The 22,063-nt window shown below is 32.8% G+C and overlaps 3 protein-coding genes across 3 annotated transcripts; all 3 read right to left on the reverse strand.

Annotated features, from left to right (window-relative positions):
* Nucleotides 1-1,395: 1,395 nt before the first annotated feature.
* LOC144421052 (uncharacterized) lies at nucleotides 1,396-3,890 on the reverse strand. The gene is made up of 7 exons (XM_078111193.1): nucleotides 3,744-3,890; nucleotides 3,213-3,417; nucleotides 2,995-3,113; nucleotides 2,714-2,918; nucleotides 2,273-2,579; nucleotides 1,763-2,070; nucleotides 1,396-1,593 (listed from the first exon to the last, which is right to left on the reverse strand). Exons 1-7 carry the CDS (start codon nucleotides 3,835-3,837, stop codon nucleotides 1,524-1,526), a joined length of 1,308 nt encoding a protein of 435 aa, XP_077967319.1. The 5' UTR covers nucleotides 3,838-3,890; the 3' UTR covers nucleotides 1,396-1,523.
* A 79-nt stretch (nucleotides 3,891-3,969) lies between these two features.
* On the reverse strand, nucleotides 3,970-5,185 carry LOC144420906 (uncharacterized). The gene is made up of 4 exons (XM_078110744.1): nucleotides 5,106-5,185; nucleotides 4,840-5,035; nucleotides 4,219-4,399; nucleotides 3,970-4,150 (listed from the first exon to the last, which is right to left on the reverse strand). Exons 1-4 carry the CDS (start codon nucleotides 5,139-5,141, stop codon nucleotides 3,970-3,972), a joined length of 594 nt encoding a protein of 197 aa, XP_077966870.1. The 5' UTR covers nucleotides 5,142-5,185.
* Nucleotides 5,186-12,029: 6,844 nt separating this feature from the next.
* LOC144421042 (uncharacterized) lies at nucleotides 12,030-15,779 on the reverse strand. Its single transcript, XM_078111158.1, has 11 exons — nucleotides 15,728-15,779; nucleotides 15,463-15,658; nucleotides 14,844-15,024; nucleotides 14,605-14,775; nucleotides 14,369-14,529; nucleotides 13,835-14,039; nucleotides 13,617-13,735; nucleotides 13,336-13,540; nucleotides 12,895-13,201; nucleotides 12,400-12,707; nucleotides 12,030-12,227 (listed from the first exon to the last, which is right to left on the reverse strand). Exons 1-11 carry the CDS (start codon nucleotides 15,761-15,763, stop codon nucleotides 12,158-12,160), a joined length of 1,959 nt encoding a protein of 652 aa, XP_077967284.1. The 5' UTR covers nucleotides 15,764-15,779; the 3' UTR covers nucleotides 12,030-12,157.
* Between the last annotated feature and the right edge of the window lie 6,284 nt (nucleotides 15,780-22,063).

Raw genomic sequence — 22,063 nt, forward strand, 5'->3', positions numbered from 1 at the left:
GAGTGAATTAGACTGAAAAACATCTTATTACTTCCTAATTATACATTATATGATTTTATAGTTTAAAGAATAAATTGATTTCCTATAAGCGTAAATTTTCTATACATTGAGTACTTTTTATTTGGATTTTAAAGTTCTATCCTTTATAGTTCTATTCAGTAGATCCGAATACAGGGCCAATTAAGATGCTCGTGGATGAGTCTTCTTCTGATGAGAAGCTGCAAAGCTCTGAAGAATAGAGCCAATTATAATATCTATCTATAAAATGAGATGAATAAATTTGTATCTCCAAGTTCAAGGACCTTCAGATCTCGCCTGGATCCACTGATATACGAGATATATATTGGGCATGAAAATGACCTACGCATGCTGAAGAGCATGAATCTTTTGTTTATCAAATTCAAGCTGCGCCATTGCAGGAGCAATTCGATGTCTTATTAACTGTTTATAGTAGCGACCGTCGAGGATTCATGGCCTAATTACTGATAAATAAAATTATCTTTTTTGGACACGAAGTGGACATAACGATCGTTTCAATATTATGTTGTTGTTGTTCTTGTTCTTTTACACGTTTTTAAAAAGTCGCTTTTCTCTTCGAATACTGGACCAATTGCTTTGAAATTTTCAGTGGTTAAAGATTAATTTTTTCGCTAGAAGGCTATTACTTTTATTTATTTCAAAATTTTGCGTGAATTCTATGAAATTTGATATTTGGTCTAAAATTTTGCTGTATTATTTTTTATCCATGGGAACACGGATTTTAGTCAGTGTCATGACTGGCTGTACGTTTTGATTCTGCAAAATTCTTGCTACTGGAAATTCAGAACTTTTTTGAGGGTACCGGTAGCGTCAAAGGTACCGGTAAGGACTGATTCGCTCTGGTCTAACGAGTCCATATATTTATGCGTAGCTCTCTTGTTGAAATAAATAGTTCTACGTTTAAAAGATCAGAAATATTAAAATTGTAATAATGATCAATTTGGTTGTTGCTCATATAAATTAGTATACATAGCTAATTATCGATATTTCCTTAAGATGTGTCAAAATATAAGGACATTATTATGGTTAAAACTGTTCATTTCATTTTGATAAGTTTTCAAGGTTTAGTTTCTCGAATTCAGAAAAATTCATTTATTCGATCGTATTTAACTTTTTACGCTTTTATATAATGTTTGGTACAAGAATTATTGACTTGATTAAAAAAATTGACAAATATCAGTTTTGTGAAATTTTGACACGCTTCTATTCTGGGATATTGATTTACAAATTTAAAACGATTAAAACAGGCATGAGGTCCCCCCTACCTTGCCTAATGGTGAATTCGCACTAGACACACCACAATTTTGCTCTAATGCTGTCAGACCTAGGAACACTCAGGAAATTATAAAATCTAGATTTTATGCAATTGCCGTGAATTTTATTTCAAAAGCAAAATATGTTAAACGCAATTGATGTAAACTCAACAGCCTAAACTATAACTAAACTAAAATGATTGTTGGTCGGTCGTTCGGTCATTGTTGCATTTAAGCACATCCACAACGAATGTATTGGTAACATCTATTGCGTCTAACGATTCTGAATCTTCTGTAAGTGCTATAAAAAAGAATATATTATATAATACTAAACAATGTGCGTAAAAAATGACATTATCACTTGGAAAATTATCTTAATCTCAAAGGATTGAGCATTCGTATATTGAATATGCTTGTTTGCCGGACATGAACCAAAACCAACTTTGTTCATTGATAAATTTAGAACTCACCAGAAGCGCCTGATTTTGTAGCGGTACACCCTGTAGGTAGGCAAGGCACATTTGTATCTGAAGACAACACGGATCTTTGGGACGGAGAATTTAGCACGGTAAGTGCATCTGTAAGAACAAGCGTAGTGTCTTGTGAATGTACGGATGTGTTTCCTCCATGCTCTGTCGAACTTGCGAAGTACCCTGTTTCTGTCAGATCTTGCCTTGAGTTTGTATGCATTGTAGAGTCTGCGGGCTGCACCACGGAGTCTTTTGCTGGTGTAGAATTTCATGAATTTAGCATATTGCCTCACCTTCAGCTTGTAGATCTGAAAAAGGATATCAATCATAACAATTTGGATTAAAAATCTTTATAAAAAATCTCTAAAAAACTTTATTTATTTTGTATACCAGAAAATTATGTTTGAAAAATAAACTAAATTCAATAAAAAATTCCTATTTTCTAAAATTATTACAAAGTATGGGCTTCAAAATATTATTCAAATTAATTTAACACTTACAATAGTTTACCTTGGTCAGACGTCTTGAAAGGCGTGTCCTCATTCTCCTTCTCAGTTTCTTGAGACGCCTGCTGTATTTGGTGATTCTTATTTTTCTGGTAGACAAACAACGTTTGTAACCCTTAACAACTCTGGAGATCAAACGGTTGATCATCTTCTTGTAGCTAGCAATTCTGGATTTGTAGAACTTGGTGGCTCTTGCAAGTCTTCTTGCGAGCATTTTCTTGTATTTTCTGATTGCCCTTCTCTTTTGACGACGCAATTGTCTCTTGTATGCTGCAAACTTTCTCAAATAACGTTTAGTGATGCGTTGGGATCTGTGAACAACATAAATATTTTTGCGTGCATTCAACTCAGTCATAACCGTCTGGAGGTGAATTATATTATACATAATGACTTCCAATATATTGATTTAGAAAACTAAATTCAACTCTTTTTGTAATGAACTCACCTGCACAAGTAAGTGGATCTGAAATAGGTTCTCAAAACTATGTGTCTCTTGTTGACAATTTTGGTGAATCTTTTCAATGCGCTCTTGTTACGTCTGATAGCAAGTTTTCTCCATGCTCTGTATTTTCTCCATGCGGCGGAAATTGCCTTGTTTCTTCTGGTTTTCAGCTTTTTGGTGAATTTCTTGACAGATACATTGACCTTTTCTAAAATTTATTATATTATTTTAAAATAACACAAAATGTAACATAAAATATTAAAAATTCGTGGGAAATGTCTCACTGGTGTTACAAGATTTCAATTTCTTGAATCTCATTTGTCTGTACTTGAATCTGTAAGTGATCAAACGGAAGCATCTGGATCTTCTGATTTTGAATCTCCACACGTATCTGATTCTGCGGCTAGAAAATATTAACAAATCATAAATTAAATTTTTACCAATGTTACATTCAAAATTTAGTCAAACCAGTTCAATATCAAATAAACTTTTGTCGTCTTACCAGGTACGGTAATAACGTCTTCTTCTGAAGCACAAAGTTCCTGTTGCACATTGATAAGCACATGCGTAATTCTTCACAAGTCTGGCGGTTGCACTTCTCAGCTTGCGGCTGTATACGCTGGCCCTTCTCAGGTATGCTCTTGTTTCACGTCTTCTGAAGACTCTGATAACTTTGCGCACGTCACGTCTTTTCCATGTTCTAGAGCCTGAGAAAAATAATTCATTTTATACTCAAGACAGATAACACACAAATATGTGGACAGGAAAGATTCATCAATGACATTGTCACGCAGTTTTTAGAACAAGGATTGACAAATCAAATGAGGGTGAAATAGATTAGTGGTACTACGAATTTGACAAAGCACAGTAGTCAGTTGTAAAATATTGATGATAGAAAAACAATTGTTTTTAAAAATTGAAGCCACAATTCAACACAAATGATCAATACTTTCAATTTGTTCATGATGATACTTCGAATGCCAAACAAAATGCTTTTTGTATTCAGAATAGTTTTGAAAGTAAAACTACTTACAATGGACTCTAGTGAGGAGTTTCTTGAAGATGGCAACTCTCTTGGTGACGAATCTCTTCATGACCTTCTTGTACCTTCTCACATATTTGTTCATGCGTTTCTTCAAAGATCTTCTGTATTTGGTAATTCTGGTCTTGCGGTTTCTGAAGCACCTCACAGAGCTGTAAATAATATGTTATATCATTTTGTATAGAAATCTTCATGCACATTATGTCTATCTATGAAGTTAATCATACAATCTGCGAAGTCTTCTGTGGAACTTGAGAACAGTACTGTACATTCTCTTCATAACTCTCTTGTAACTCTTGACTGCACGTCTGTACATTCTGCTGATAGCAGCATTGTATTTTCTGATTGCCTTACTCTTCAACTTGAGGATACGTCTTCTCTCACGCCTTGAAGCACGACTGTAAATAACAAATTTTAAATCATGTCATGAGAATGCATTTATAAGTCGCAACATTAGTGGACTTACCGAAGGTATCTTTTGGTGTATTTGTTGACTGATCTTCTGTATTTTCTTTTGGCTGCAGACACGCGAACGCACATTACATTGTACCATTTTCTGTAGCTCTTCTTCATTTGTTTGTGGATTGAGAGGGCTCTTCTGGACAAACGAGTTCTGACAACCCGAACGAACTTCCTTTCAGACCATTCTTAAAATTTCATATAGAAAATAATGCATAAGAAATGTCAAATGAAATTTCCTGGCTATCATCTAATTTCCTGGAGCAAATGTGCACAAATTAATAAAAATTCGAATTTGTATATTTATTGCTCCACACTTTATATTGTACATTAGTATTTGTGTATATATGGGGTATTTGTAGTGGTATACGTGATATTGGACGTCCTTGCAACGGCCAGTTTCTTCATTTCATTTTTTTTTTTTCATTGACGCATCAATTTGGCAAATAATAAAGACAAAAGCTATTTCAGGGTGAAATTCTTAGAGACATTTTTATTAATATTATGTCTAATCGAACAGACAGAAAAACTGTCAAACATGACATTGTCTGTTTCCACAAATAATGTATTATTTGGCTGAATTCCCTTTGCATGACATGGCTGTTTATAAACTTTCAATAAAAATTACCTCTGAATTTTCGGGAGGTGCATCTCTTTCCGGGATATGAGGTCAACACAGAGCGATAGTATCTAGAAGTGCACCATGCTTGTTTGAACTTGAAGCTGAATCGGAAACACGTGGATGGGAAAGTGTAATATCTCCTGACGTTCCAGCGGACGTAACCGCAGTGACTGGGTTGAATGTAAACGGCGGCATTTGCTGCCTGAAAATGGAAGATTTTGGTTGTCAAACAAAATTGAAAACTAATTTAATACCTTAAGATCTATACTTACGGCCAAGCAGACCAGAAGTACTAACAGAGTCTTCATGATTGTCTCTACTCGGTGTCGAATAAGGACTGATTTTTGCAGAAAATTTCCCAGTATATATGCTGTAGAAATCCACTTCATAATTCCTGATTGTTCATTATAAATTTATCGAAGCAAACACTTCTTCGGGTTGAAGGGCTTTGTAATTTTGGGTGTGTCTTTTAGTTGTCAGGGCAATATGCATCAATACTTTAGATTGTGCCAATAATACGCCTATATCATTGAAATAACTTTGTGTCTTAGGTCATCTTCCTTTTTTATTAGTTAATAAACACATCCCTCCTCTTGTAATAGCTAAATGATACTCGTGCTATTGCGTGTGTATAGTGTGTTGTTAGAAACAGTTTGATGCCTGGGATTATATGTTTAAAACGTAGCTCAACATTGCTTCATGTTTATATTGAGCAGACAATACCAACAATAGCCAATTCTCAAGTAGAGTCTTTTAGCATGATCGTGTTTTTAAAGATTTACCGATCATTTCGTTGCTGAAAAAAAATTATTTAATGTTATACATTTAATAAAAAATAAAAAGTCAATTATAGTTTTGCTAAACAAAAAATAATTCAGATAACACCAAAGTGTTTAAAAAGTTTCCTATATCGGAACAGTATATTATTAATTTCAAGTATAAATTTGCTATATTGCCTGATTGTTACATATTCCAGTTTTATATTTGTATTTAATTTCGAATTTCTACTAATTGGCCTTTCCGTGATAATGAAATAGGGAATAGTAAAAAATTTATGTCTTCAAAAATACACAATATATATTGTGTAAAGTAAACAAGGGGGCAAAGCTCAAATATAAGAACATAAATTCCAATACGTACGGCAAACTTCACGACTAACGCAAACGTGAACCGCCGCAAGATGCGCGATTTCTTGATGAGGTAATCACACACTAAAAACGAATCTCATAGAGCCAACAGAAATTTTTGAAATGAATAAAAGTAATTGCCTAGCGACCAATACAATTTTTTTCACTGAAAATTTCAAAGCAATTGGTCCAGTAGGTAATAAAAAAAAAGTGAAGAAGGAAAGGAATATTAACAACATGATGATCAACAACAACATAATACCAAAACGCTCCATAGGTACTCTCCAATAAGGGTTATACCATATTCCAGGCTAAACGAAGTATGTATAATGATTCTTCGGTCTCGTTCAGCGTGAAGATTCAAATATTTGCTGTAGTGGGGCTGTCTATGCTGAGGTAAAGCAACAACAAGCGGGTGACCGATAATTTCAAAAGTAACGTAGCATAAAAGAGTCCAAAGATTGTACTTCCGATTACCAAGTTGAGTCGCCCGGGTTATAGCAGAATTAATGAACAATAGTGAATGAAGAATTATAAGTCAAGTATTGATAAAAACTTCATCTCTCTTGCGTTAGAACATTGCTATCTAAGAAATTAAACCACTCTTTGACAAAATTTACATTAGCATACACACACGACCTATTTCGAATAATGGGAAGCTGGTTCATTTCGATTTTTGTGTACGAAATCAAGGCGCGATTTTTGACACAGTATCTTGTTTTCTTATTACATTTGTTATCTTTCTTTGAAAGATATTCATACATATGGTCATACTATTTTATATTCCTTCAATTTATCTTTATTATAACAACAACAAAATAAGACGATGATATATCACAATTGTAGATGCTAATTTAAAAAATAAGTTATTTGAAAAATTGACACAGAAATTTTCATCACTACTCAAATGACTACAGTGGTGCATTTTTCTCGTAATGACAAAATTGTTGACACAATTCAATATGTTAAAGCTTAGTGCTTTGGCAGCCAAACTAAATATCTTAATAACAAAGTCTTTATACTACGCATTAGTCCTACTTGTAATATTTCAAGAAATACAAAGGGTTGATGTTGTGGTTGAAAATAGCTGCATTGTTGTTTTATCAACAGCAGTCAGGAAGTTAAAGGCAAACAAGACAAAAGTTACAATTATCCAATTATGCATATGTGTTGGTTATCAGAACTTTTTTTTCATAATAGCAATGTACACGATATTAGTGTTTACTTTGTAAGGTTTCAATAATAATTAGGAGTGAACATATGATTTGAAATACTCATTATGTTGTTTCATCGACAAGCTTTATGACTTGAATCAAAACAATGAAATATATACATCATCTCATTATGAAGTTGTGTTGATTTATTAGCAAGCGTATGTTATTTTAATGTTTAATTTCCAAGTTTGTAATCACAGTCACTATGCAATGCCTTGATGCTGCAATTGGATATTTTGAAAGATAATAATAAATTGCATCATGCAACCGATGTAAAATAAATAAAATAAAAAAAGGTTACAAGCTATAATTATAGGTTGAATTTCTCATTTCAACCTAACGTTCCTTTGAATGACTACTTTGTATTTCAATCCATAAATATTTAAATAAATTGAATATTTGACGTCACAACTTTATTGCAATTTCCAGTAACGGTAAAAAATCCCGAAAAAGGGAGTCGCCGCATTACAAAACAAGTCATCAACAGAAACTTGAAACTTTGCTTGATATGTCATATTAGTTTGTAAGTTATATGTTTACGTGAACGCTCCATCTTGTTTTTTCGCCAATTTTATCATTCATATAACAAGAAAATTACGACAATATATGCAAATAAAAAAATCGTCGAAAAAAGAAACGAAAATAAATCAAAATTTGAATACGGCTTGTGATATTAAATAAGGCTAATCAGAAAATATATTTATTATTGCTATAAGATAGTTACTTGTTTCGTTTAGCATGGTATATATGAAAAGTCTTAACAATATTTCCCATCTACCATGAAGAAGACCCTTTTTTTCTAACTTATTACTAAGAAATTAAATATGAGGTTGACCTAAGTTACAATTATTGAGAACATACTTATGCAATATTCGGAACATAAAATCAAAGACACTGTTGATTTATCGAGGCCAAGCTTAGCAAGGTCACCATCATATGACCATTTTAATTAAAGTAGATGCTAATTTAAAAATGAAATTATTTGAAAAGTTGACACAGAAATTATCATCACTACTCAAATGACTACAGTGGTGCATGTTTGGCGTATTAAGAAAATGTTGGCATAACCTGATGTGTTGAATCTCAGTGCTTTTGCAGGTGAACCAAATATCTCAATAACAAAATCCTTATATTGCTAAGTGTAATATTTCAAGAGATGATAAGGATTGATTTATGGTTGAAAATAGCTGCCATGTTGTTTTATCAACAGCAGTCAGGACGTCAAAGACAAACAAGACAAAAATTACAATTAAATTCAATTATGCATATGTGTTGGTTATCGGAACTTTATTTTTTTTCATAATAACAATGTTAATATACACAATATTAGTGTTTGGTTTGTAAGGTTTCAATAGAAATTGGGAATTTAAAATGTGATTGGAAATATTATAATGTTGTTTTATCGACATGATACAGGATTTGAAATGCAAACAATGAATTATGTACATTATCTCATTATGAAATTGTGTTGATTTATTAGCATGCGGGTGTTATTTTAACGTTTATGTACAGAGTTTGTGATCACAGCCACTATGCCAACCCTTGATGCTGTAATTGGATGTTTTGGAAGATGATGAAACATTGCATCATGCAACCTATGTAAAATAGATAAAAAAGCTCAAAATCTCATTGCAACCTAACCTAGCTTAAAATCTCTTTGCAACCTAACGTTCCTTTGAATTCAGAAAATGTATCATTGTTATGATGCAATTACTCGTCTCTTCTTGCAAGGTATTTATGAAAAAGTATAAAAATATTTTCCATTCACCATGAAGAAAAGAAGATCTGTGTTCATAGTTACCTCAAACTTAGAAATTTATAACTTAGAAATGAAAGAAAAAGTTGATCTAAGCGTCACAATCAATAGTTGAAGCTCACTGCTTTGGCAGCTAAACTAAAAAATGAATAACAAATTTCTGATATAACGGATTAGTACTACTTATAAAATTTCCGTGAATACAAAGAATTGACTGTGTGGTTGGGAATAGCTGCACTGTTGTTTTATCAACAGAAGTTAGGACGTCCAAGGCAAATGAAACCAAAATTACAATTTCCCAATTTTTTTTCATGTTTGCAAAATTTTTATGTGTTTTTCATTAAGGGATTATTAATTTTATTTCTGTAAATAAATATTTCTTTATAATATAAAGTGATGAGTTTTCAACTGAATTACATTTACTTTTTGGTTCCCGTGTCTCAGAAATAGCAATGAATGCTATTTTTAAATTTTGAGAAGAAAACTTTTGAAAGTTTTTTTATCGAAATACATAATGGTTTAATATAAAAAATTTCATTGAGGCTCAAGATTCTATCTATTAGACATTAGTTTATTATTGCAAATTTATGAAAAATGAAGAACGTTCCATGTGTAACAGTAGAGAATAATTTCAATATGAAGTAAATTAAGTAATGTAGTATGTGGTATATTGAAAACCAAAAGGCAAAAACGAAATATAATTCACGATGCAATGTGAAACAGCAAAACGTCTGTCAATATTGGATATTCAATAATATATCATATGGTATAATAACAACTATAACGTATAACAACAACAACAACAACAACAACAGGTAATAAGCATTGAATGCCATCTTGTGCTGTTTTAGAGTTTCATTTAATCGGAAATTTACTAAAATATTTAATTGAAAACAAAGTAAAATTATACTTCTTAATTTTATAGCTGTAACACTAGTAGATATAATGGATAACCGAAACCCTGAACAAAACTTTAAAAATGAAATAAACGTTCAGTCACAATTTATATTCAGTGTTGTTAAAGTATTGGCACCGGGAAAGTGGGACTAATCCAACAAATAAATTTAAAGAGTTCAAAGCGACACGGATGGTTTGGTGACAAATTTGTTTTGTTAAAACAGAATAAATCACAAATTTCAGTTTGAGCTGATTGAGGTATCTATATATTGAGCGTTACTGAATGTTTTCTATATAATGTCTATATTTGTGATCAGCACGGTGCTGAATACAATCATTTGTCTTGAATTTGCAAGCTATATCTATAAATTACCAGGCATTGGGATTTAAATTGGCGCTTATTTTATGCTAAGTGTTGATCGGTCCATCTCATTCCTGATTTTATATAAAATACATTTCTAAAGTCTGTCAATAATATTTTGCCAACGTGCAGCATCTGTTTGTCTAAACGTGTTGGTCTATCCCAGATAAAGGGCACGTATAAAACAACAATACCTGTATACAACGCCTGTTTCTGTTATTATGTCATTCAAATAGTATCGTTATCAAACTACAACAACTTTAAAGTAGATTCCCTAAATGTGTTTGTCTATCCTGATCATAGGGCACGTGTACAAAACAATAATATACCTGTTTCTGTCTATTTATTAGTATAACCCTGCTAAAACGCTTAATATTTATTATGTTGGGTATCTCAAAGAAATAATTACAAAGTAGTAATGACAACTTAATTGCAAAGCCAACAGAGTGAATTAGACTGAAAAACATCTTATTACTTCCTAATTATACATTATATGATTTTATAGTTTAAAGAATAAATTGATTTCCTATAAGCGTAAATTTTCTATACATTGAGTACTTTTTATTTGGATTTTAAAGTTCTATCCTATTATAGTTCTATTCAGTAGATCCGAAAACAGGGCCAATTAAGATGCTCGTGGATGAGTCTTCTTCGGATGAGAAGCTGCAAAGCTCTGAAGAATAGAGCCAATTATAATATCTATCTATAAAATGAGATGAATAAATTTGTATCTCCAAGTTCAAGGACCTGCAGATCTCGCCTGGATCCACTGATATACGAGATATATATTGGGCATGAAAATGACCTATGCATGCTGAAGAGCATGAATCTTTTGTTTATCAAATTCAAGCTGCGCCATTGCACGAGCAATTCGATGTCTTATTAACTGTTTATAGTAGCGAGCGTCGAGGATTCATGGCCTAATTACTGATAAATAAAATTATCTTTTTTGGACACGAAGTGGACATAAACGATCGTTTCAATATTATGTTGTTGTTGTTCTTGTTCTTTGACACGTTTTTAAAAAGTCGCTTTTCTCTTCGAATACTGGACCAATTGCTTTGAAATTTTCAGTGGTTAAAGATTAATTTTTTCGCTAGAAGGCTATTACTTTTATTTATTTCAAAATTTTGCGTGAATTCTATGAAATTTGATATTTGGTCTAAAATTTTGCTGTATTATTTTTTATCCATGGGAACACGGATTTTAGTCAGTGTCATGACTGGCTGTACGTTTTGATTCTGCAAAATTCTTGCTACTGGAAATTCAGAACTTTTTTGAGGGTACCGGTAGCGTCAAAGGTACCGGTAAGGACTGATTCGCTCTGGTCTAACGTGTCCATATATTTGTGCGTAGCTCTCTTGTTGAAATAAATAGTTCTACGTTTAAAAGTTCAGAAATATTAAAATTGTAATAATGATCAGATTCATTGTTGCTCATATAAATTAGTATACATAGCTAATTATCGATATTTCCTTAAGATGTGTCAAAATATAAGGACATTATTATGGTTAAAACTGTTCATTTCATTTTGATAAGTTTTCAAGGTTTAGTTTCTCGAATTCAGAAAAATTCATTTATTCGATCGTATTTAACTTTTTACGCTTTTATATAATGTTTGGTACAAGAATTATTGACTTGATTAAAAAAATTGACAAATATCAGTTTTGTGAAATTTTGACACGCTTCTATTCTGGAATATTGATTTACAAATTTAAAACGATTAAAACAGGCATGAGGTCCCCCCTACCTTGCCTAATGGTGAATTCGCACTAGACACACCACAATTTTGCTCTAATGCTGTCAGACCTAGGAACACTCAGGAAATTATAAAATCTAGATTTTATGCAATTGCCGTGAATTTTATTTCAAAAGCAAAATATGTTAAACGCAATTGATGTAAACTCAACAGCCTAAACTATAACTAAACTAAAATGATTGTTGGTCGGTCGTTCGGTCATTGTTGCATTTAAGCACATCCACAACGAATGTATTGGTAACATCTATTGCGTCTAACGATTCTGAATCTTCTGTAAGTGCTATAAAAAAGAATATATTATATAATACTAAACCATGTGCGTAAAAAATGACATTATCACTTGGAAAATTATCTTAATCTCAAAGGATTGAACATTCGTATATTGAATATGCTTGTTTGCCGGACATGAACCAAAACCAACTTTGTTCATTGATAAATTTAGAAGAACTCACCAGAAGCGCCTGATTTTGTAGCGGTACACCCTGTAGGTAGGCAAGGCACATTTGTATCTGAAGACAACACGGATCTTTGGGACGGAGAATTTAGCACGGTAAGTGCATCTGTAAGAACAAGCGTAGTGTCTTGTGAATGTACGGATGTGTTTCCTCCATGCTCTGTCGAACTTGCGAAGTACCCTGTTTCTGTCAGATCTTGCCTTGAGTTTGTATGCATTGTAGAGTCTGCGGGCTGCACCACGGAGTATTTTGCTGGTGTAGAATTTCATGAATTTAGCATATTGCCTCACCTTCAGCTTGTAGATCTGAAAAAGGATATCAATTAAAAATCTTTATAAAAAATCTCTAAAAAACTTTATTTATTTTGTATACCAGAAAATTATGTTTGAAAAATAAACTAAATTCAATAAAAAATTCCTATTTTCTAAAATTATTACAAAGTATGGGCTTCAAAATATTATTCAAATTAATTTAACACTTACAATAGTTTACCTTGGTCAGACGTCTTGAAAGGCGTGTCCTCATTCTCCTTCTCAGTTTCTTGAGACGCCTGCTGTATTTGGTGATTCTTATTTTTCTGGTAGACAAACAACGTTTGTAACCCTTAACAACTCTGGAGATCAAACGGTTGATCATCTTCTTGTAGCTAGCAATTCTGGATTTGTAGAACTTGGTGGCTCTTGCAAGTCTTCTTGCGAGCATTTTCTTGTATTTTCTGATTGCCCTTCTCTTTTGACGAAGCAATTGTCTCTTGTATGCTGCAAACTTTCTCAAATAACGTTTAGTGATGCGTTGGGATCTGTGAACAACATAAATATTTTTGCGTGCATTCAACTCAGTCATAACCGTCTGGAGGTGAATTATATTATACATAATGACTTCCAATATATTAATTTAGAAAACTAAATTCAACTCTTTTTGTAATGAACTCACCTGCACAAGTAAGTGGATCTGAAATAGGTTCTCAAAACTATGTGTCTCTTGTTGACAATTTTGGTGAATCTTTTCAATGCGCTCTTGTTACGTCTGATAGCAAGTTTTCTCCATGCTCTGTATTTTCTCCATGCGGCGGAAATTGCCTTGTTTCTTCTGGTTTTCAGCTTTTTGGTGAATTTCTTGACAGATACATTGACCTTTTCTAAAATTTATTATATTATTTTAAAATAACACAAAATGTAACATAAAATATTAAAAATTCGTGGGAAATGTCTCACTGGTGTTACAAGATTTCAATTTCTTGAATCTCATTTGTCTGTACTTGAATCTGTAAGTGATCAAACGGAAGCATCTGGATCTTCTGATTTTGAATCTCCACACGTATCTGATTCTGCGGCTAGAAAATATTAACAAATCATAAAATAAATTTTTACCAATGTTACATTCAAAATTTAGTCAAACCAGTTCAATATCAAATAAACTTTTGTCGTCTTACCAGGTACGGTAATAACGTCTTCTTCTGAAGCACAAAGTTCCTGTTGCACATTGATAAGCACATGCGTAATTCTTCACAAGTCTGGCGGTTGCACTTCTCAGCTTGCGGCTGTATACGCTGGCCCTTCTCAGGTATGCTCTTGTTTCACGTCTTCTGAAGACTCTGATAACTTTGCGCACGTCACGTCTTTTCCATGTTCTAGAGCCTGAGAAAAATAATTCATTTTATACTCAAGACAGATAACACACAAATATATGGACAGGAAAGATTCGTCAATGACATTGTCACGCAGTTTTTAGAACAAGGATTGGCAAATCAAATGAGGGTGAAATAGATTAGTGGTACTACGAATTTGACAAAGCACAGTAGTCAGTTGTAAAATATTGATGATAGAAAAACAATTGTTTTTAAAAATTGAAGCCACAATTCAACACAAATGATCAATACTTTCAATTTGTTCATGATGATACTTCGAATGCCAAACAAAGTGCTTTTTGTATTCAAAATTGTTTATTTGAAAGTAAAACTACTTACAATGGACTCTAGTGAGGAGTTTCTTGAAGATGGCAACTCTCTTGGTGACGAATCTCTTCATGACCTTCTTGTACCTTCTCACATATTTGTTCATGCGTTTCTTCAAAGATCTTCTGTATTTGGTAATTCTGGTCTTGCGGTTTCTGAAGCACCTTACAGAGCTGTAAATAATATGTTATATCATTTTGTATAGAAATCTTCATGCACATTATGTCTATCTATGAAGTTAATCATACAATCTGCGAAGTCTTCTGTGGAACTTGAGAACAGTACTGTACATTCTCTTCATAACTCTCTTGTAACTCTTGACTGCACGTCTGTACATTCTGCTGATAGCAGCATTGTATTTTCTGATTGCCTTACTCTTCAACTTGAGGATACGTCTTCTCTCACGCCTTGAAGCACGACTGTAAATAACAAATTTTAAATCATGTCATGAGAATGCATTTATAAGTCGCAACATTAGTGGACTTACCGAAGGTATCTTTTGGTGTATTTGTTGACTGATCTTCTGTATTTTCTTTTGGCTGCAGACACGCGAACGCACATTACATTGTACCATTTTCTGTAGCTCTTCTTCATTTGTTTGTGGATTGAGAGGGCTCTTCTGGACAAACGAGTTCTGACAACCCGAACGAACTTCCTTTCAGACCATTCTTAAAATTTCATATAGAAAATAATGCATAAGAAATGTCAAATGAAATTTCCTGGCTATCATCTAATTTCCTGGAGCAAATGTGCACAAATTAATAAAAATTCGAATTTGTATATTTATTGCTCCACACTTTATATTGTACATTAGTATTTGTGTATATATGGGGTATTTGTAGTGGTATACGTGATATTGGACGTCCTTGCAACGGCCAGTTTCTTCATTTCATTTTTTTTTTCATTGACGCATCAATTTGGCAAATAATAAAGACAAAAGCTATTTCAGGGTGAAATTCTTAGAGACATTTTTATTAATATTATGTCTAATCAAACAGACAGAAAAACTGTCAAACATGACATTGTCTGTTTCCACAAATAATGTATTATTTGGCTGAATTCCCTTTGCATGACATGGCTGTTTATAAACTTTCAATAAAATATACCTCTGAATTTTCGGGAGGTGCATCTCTTTCCGGGATATGAGGTCAACACAGAGCGATAGTATCTAGAAGTGCACCATGCTTGTTTGAACTTGAAGCTGAATTGGAAACACGTGGATGGGAAAGTGTAATATCTCCTGACGTTCCAGCGGACGTAACCGCAGTGACTGGGTTGAATGTAAACGGCGGCATTTGCTGCCTGAAAATGGAAGATTTTGGTTGTCAAACAAAATTGAAAATTAATTTAATACCCTAACAATATACTTACGGCCAAGCAGACCAGAAGTACTAACAGAGTCTTCATGATTGTCTCTACTCGGTGTCGAATAAGGACTGATTTTTGCAGAAAATTTCCCAGTATATATGCTGTAGAAATCCACTTCATAATTCCTGATTGTTCATTATAAATTTATCGAAGCAAACACTTCTTCGGGTTGAAGGGCTTTGTAATTTTGGGTGTGTCTTTTAGTTGTCAGGGCAATATGCATCAATACTTTAGATTGTGCCAATCATACGCCTATATCATTGAAATAACTTTGTGTCTTAGGTCATCTTCCTTTTTTATTAGTTAATAAACACATCCCTCCTCTTGTAATAGCTAAATGATACTCGTGCTATTGCGTGTGTATAGTTTGTTGTTAGAAACAGTTTGATGCCTGGGATTATATGTTTAAAACGTAGCTCAACATTGCTTCATGTTTATATTGAGCAGACAATACCAACAATAGCCAATTCTCAAGTGGAGTCTTTTAGCATGATCGTGTTTTTAAAGATTTACCGATCATTTCGTTGCTGAAAAAAATTTATTTAATGTTATACATTTAATAAAAAATAAAAAGTCAATTATAGTTTTGCTAAACAGTAAATAATTCAGATAACACCAAAGTGTTTAAAAAGTTTCCTATATCGGAACATTATATTATTAATTTCAAGTATAAATTTGCTATATTGCCTGATTGTTACATATCCCAGTTTTCTATTTGTATTTAATTTCAAATTTCTACTAATTGGCCTTTCCGTGATAATGAAATAGGGAATAGTAAAAAATTTATGTCTTCAAAAATACACAATATATATTGTGTAAAGTAAACAAGGGGGCAAAGCTCAAATATAAGAACATAAATTCCAATACGTACGGCAAACTTCACGACTAACGCAAACGTGAACCGCCGCAAGATGCGCGATTTCTTGATGAGGTAATCACACACTAAAAACGAATCTCATAGAGCCAACAGAAATTTTTGAAATGAATAAAAGTAATTGCCTAGCAACCAATACAATTTTTTCCACTGAAAATTTCAAAGCAATTGGTCCAGTAGGTAATAAAAAAAAAGTGAAGAAGGAAAGGAATACTAACAACATGATGATCAACAACAACATAATACCAAAACGCTCCATAGGTACTCTCCAATAAGGGTTATACCATATTCCAGGCTAAACGAAGTATGTATAATGATTCTTTGGTCTCGTACAGCGTAAAGTTTTAAATATTTGCTGTCGTGGGGCTGTCTATGCTGAGGTAAAGCAACAACAAGCGGGTGACCGATAATTTCAAAAGTAACGTAGCATAAAAGAGTCCAAAGATTGTACTTCCGATTACCAAGTTGAGTTGCCCGGGTTATAGCAGAATTAATGAACAATAGTGAATGAAGAATTATAAGTCAAGTATTGATAAAAACTTCATCTCTCTTGCGTTAGGACATTGCTATCTAAGAAATTAAACCACTATTTGACAAAATTTACATTAGCATACACACGCGACCTATTTCGAATAACGGGAAGCTGGTTCATTTCGATTTTTGTGTACGAAATCAAGGCGCGATTTTTGACACAGTATCTTGTTTTCTTATTACATTTGTTATATTTCTTTGAAAGATATTCATACATATGGTCATACTATTTTATATTCCTTCAATTTATCTTTATTATAACAACAACAAAATAAGACGATGATATATCACAATTGTAGATGCTAATTTAAAAAATAAGTTATTTGAAAAATTGACACAGAAATTTTCATCACTACTCAAATGACTACAGTGGTGCATTTTTCTCGTAATGACAAAATTGTTGACACAATCTGATATGTTAAAGCTTGGTGCTTTGGCAGCCAAACTAAATATCTTAATAACAAAGTCTTTATACTACGCATTAGTCCTACTTGTAATATTTCAAGAAATACAAAGGGTTGATGTTGTGGTTGAAAATAGCTGCATTGTTGTTTTATCAACAGCAGTCAGGAAGTTAAAGGCAAACAAGACAAAAGTTACAATTATCCAATTATGCATATGTGTTGGTTATCAGAACTTTTTTTTCATAATAGCAATGTACACGATATTAGTGTTTACTTTGTAAGGTTTCAATAGAAATTGGGAATTTAAAATGTGATTGGAAATATTATAATGTTGTTTTATCGACATGATACAGGATTTGAAATGCAAACAATGAATTATGTACATTATCTCATTATGAAGTTGTGTTGATTTATTAGCATGCGGGTGTTATTTTAACGTTTATGTACAGAGTTTGTGATCACAGCCACTATGCCAACCCTTGATGCTGTAATTGGATGTTTTGGAAGATGATGAAACATTGCATCATGCAACCTATGTAAAATAGATAAAAAAGCTCAAAATCTCATTGCAACCTAACCTAGCTTAAAATCTCTTTGCAACCTAACGTTCCTTTGAATTCAGAAAATGTATCATTGTTATGATGCAATTACTCGTCTCTTCTTGCAAGGTATTTATGAAAAAGTATAAAAATATTTTCCATTCACCATGAAGAAAAGAAGATCTGTGTTCATAGTTACCTCAAACTCAGAAATTTATAACTTAGAAATGAAAGAAAAAGTTGACCTAAGCGTCACAATCAATAGTTGAAGCTCACTGCTTTGGCAGCTAAACTAAAAAATGAATCACAAATTTCTGATAAAACGGATTAGTACTACTTATAAAATTTCCGTGAATACAAAGAATTGACTGTGTGGTTATAGCTGCACTGTTGTTTTATCAACAGAAGTCAGGACGTCCCAGGCAAATGAGACAAAATTTACAATTGCCCAATTATTTATATGTGTTGATTTACAAGCAGTAGGATATTTTATTTTCATGTTTTTCAGAATTTGTATATGTTTGTCATTTAGAGATTATTATCTTTATTTCTGTGAATAAATATTTCTTTATAATATAAAGTGATGATATAAATAATCTTAACATGAAGTAAATTAAGTAATATAGTACGCGGTATATTGTAAACCAAAATGTAAAATTGAAATAAAAATTCACGATGCAATGTGAAACAATAAAACGTCTATTAATAATGAAAATTTATTAAATATATCACGTGGTATAATAACAATTATAACTTATATCCACAACCCGTAATAAGCATTTAATGCCATCTCCTGTTGCTTTAGAGTTTCATTTAATTAAAAACTAATATTGCTTAATTGAAAACAAAGTAAAATCATACTTCTCAATTTTATAGATGTAACACTAGTAGGTATAATAAAAAAAATCCTGAAATCCTGAACAAAACTTTTGAGATGAAATAAAGGTATACTAACAATTTTTGTTCAGTGTTGTTAAAGTAGTGGCTCCAGAAAAGTGAGATTAATCCAACAAATAAATTTAAAGAGTTCGAAACGACATGGATGGTTTGGTGGCAATATTGTTTCGTTAATACAGGATAAATCACAAATTTCATTTCGAGATGATTGAGATATGGGTATATATATTTAAATATATATTGAGCGTTATTGCATGTTTCCTATATAATGTCTATATTTGTGATAAGCACGGTGCTGAATACAATCATTTGTCTTGAATTTGCAAGCTATATCTCTATGTAACCAGGCATTCTGAATTAAAATGCATGCATTTTATGTGAAATGTTAGGTCGGTCTCTTTAGAGTTTAGACCAGTGGTTCTCAAATTTTTTAGCCCCAGAGCCGCATTTCAAATCTCAAAGTTATGGAGAGCCGCACACAAACAACGCAAGTTAAAATAGCAACAAACCTCGTGCGTGTATTTAAAATATCAAGTCATCGTAACAACATACGTAACAACTAAGGCTGGGCAAAATATTCGAATGGCATTTTACTATTCGAATATCCGGTACCACGTGACCTGCGCCGCTCTGCTTGAACACCGAATTCGTGCGTCTCCAACTTCATCTTGAATTGTGCGAGATTTCCCAACGACGATCGCTGGTGTTATATGCTTATCTTTGCACTTAACGTATCGTTTCAATTCCATATTTTGCAAAAAAACGTACCGACCGTTCCGTAGAATTTAGAAACGTCAAACCAGATTAGGTATTTAAAATAAATTTCCCAGATTTTAAACTCCGCATGCTTGGTGACATGTCATTAGTCACTTTTTGACTTCTTAACGAACATATAGTTGATTAAAATTGAATGTGAAAATGACTTTTCGGCGTTTTACGGGGGAATACATTCGACTAACTAATAGACTTCCGCATCTTAATTCAATGATTATCTTTCAATGAACATTTTTTTTTTGAAAGTAATTAATCTTTAAAGCATCAACAAGAGCCGCAGGAAAGGTCGTTTAACATCTTTAACATGTGTTTGGTATCCTAGATAGAGGGCACATGCATAAAACAACAGTATATCTGTTTCTGTTATTTTATCAGTTCAATCTTTATTATGTTAATTATCTCAATGAACTAATCACAAAGCAAAATTGACAACTCAATTGCAAAAACAACGGAGTGAATTAAACATAATTCAAATCATATTAAGTGATTATATGTAGTATCGTTCGTTAGTTTGAATAAGAACCCTTGTCATTTTGATTGTTTCCTCGAATAAGTTTGACCCAACCAAACATCAACATACATTTAGGTTTCTGAATGAATACATTGCGTGGTTTAAAAAATAAAAACAATCAATAAAAATGTCATATTTTGGCGCTCCCGAAATATGTGAAGCAAGATGGCGGACACCGGAACGTAGTATGAGTACCAGGTTAGGGTTAGGCCATAATTTTAATCCAATTTTCTTATTTTAGTTTTATTATGAGTTCGAGGACTAGCCAAGTGACTCCCGTAGTGTTTGTACCTGAAATTATGGCCCAACCCTAACCTGGTACACATACTACGTTCCCGTGTCCGCCATATTGGTTCACCTACTTCGAGAGTACCCGTTTTTAGTTGTTTAATTATTTTTCATCTAATTATTCATTTCGAAAAAAATCAGAAACTATTCTTCTTCTAAAAAAATACTATTGCGTTTAAATAATTATCTCAAAATAACCATTTGTATTGCAATGTGTAGTAAACTTATTTCAAATTTCACTGGCTATGAAAAAATCCTTCCTATTGCCATTAGATCTTGAATATTATATCTTGAATATATTTTAGGAACATTTTTTAATGTTTGCACATCTATAATTATAGAACAACAAGTTTCCCGGGTGCGTAAATTCCCTCTACATCACGTACTTTTTATTGGGATATTAAAGTGCACTCTAAAGACGGTATATCGGAATACGGAGCCGTTTCAGATGTTTGTGGATTTACTTTTTCATCGAGCTAAACACATGTGGATAGCAGTACTGGAAGATAATTTAAAATGAATGCAATATATTATATTGCGATGCAAAAGTTATTAGCAAGTAAAATTGACTCTCTGATGACATCGAGAGGATAACTATAACTTCTTAGTTGCGTGGGAGTACTAGAGCAGCGCGGGCGAAATGCAGTTTGAAGAATTTGACCGTTGATAGATACAGAAGTTAAATGAGTTCTGGTTCCAGCGTATCAGTCAATTTCATCTAAATCTCGTCTAGAATAAGACAGATTTAACAGCAAAGTATTTGAAAATGAATGCTGGCAACTGTTAATGAAAATATCTCAACCAAGATAACTTTCCAGCTTCAAAAAATTCAAAAATGGCCTTTATTGGCTCAACATATTCGTGCGAACATTTTTGTTCTAAAATGGGTATCATGAAATCCCCCTATCGATCGGTCCTGACAAATAAATACTTGGAAAATGGACTTCGAATTGCTAACACTTCTATTGTGGCAAATTTGGTAGTAGGGAAAAGAAGCCAGCTACAAATTTCTCACTGAATTCGCTCAAAGTCGGCGTGGCAATAAATTTGAATAGCAGTTTTTTGAGAACTTTATGCGCCGTAACTCATCATATCCATATGCCATAAAATCAATAAAAAAAATAGGAAACCATTTTTCTTGCATGCCACTACTAAAACTCTTATGTTGAACAAAGGTGCGGCCCGCGCTTTAATCCAGTTACTTGTACTTGGCCCTCCTGTATTGAAGGTTGCACACCCCTGCTCCAGAAAAACAACAGAATGGGACACCTTATGTCGGACAACCATTCAAAATTTACGTTGTATGCTAATCTGTCGTGCAAACAAGTAGAACCAAATTGGTATTAATAGATAAAGTCACTAGTTATAACCCCAGTTGTCCAATTGAACTTTTCTAGGTAATAGGCTACCATCTGAGGAACAAAGCCAATTGTAATATCCATAAAAGAAGATGGGTAAGTTTTTATCTCGGTTTCAAGAAAAGCAAATTTTGATTAAATTACTCCTATTTTAAGAACTTCC

This window comes from Styela clava, chromosome 3, assembly GCF_964204865.1.
Source record: "Styela clava chromosome 3, kaStyClav1.hap1.2, whole genome shotgun sequence".
In the NCBI taxonomy this organism is placed as follows: domain Eukaryota; kingdom Metazoa; phylum Chordata; class Ascidiacea; order Stolidobranchia; family Styelidae; genus Styela; species Styela clava.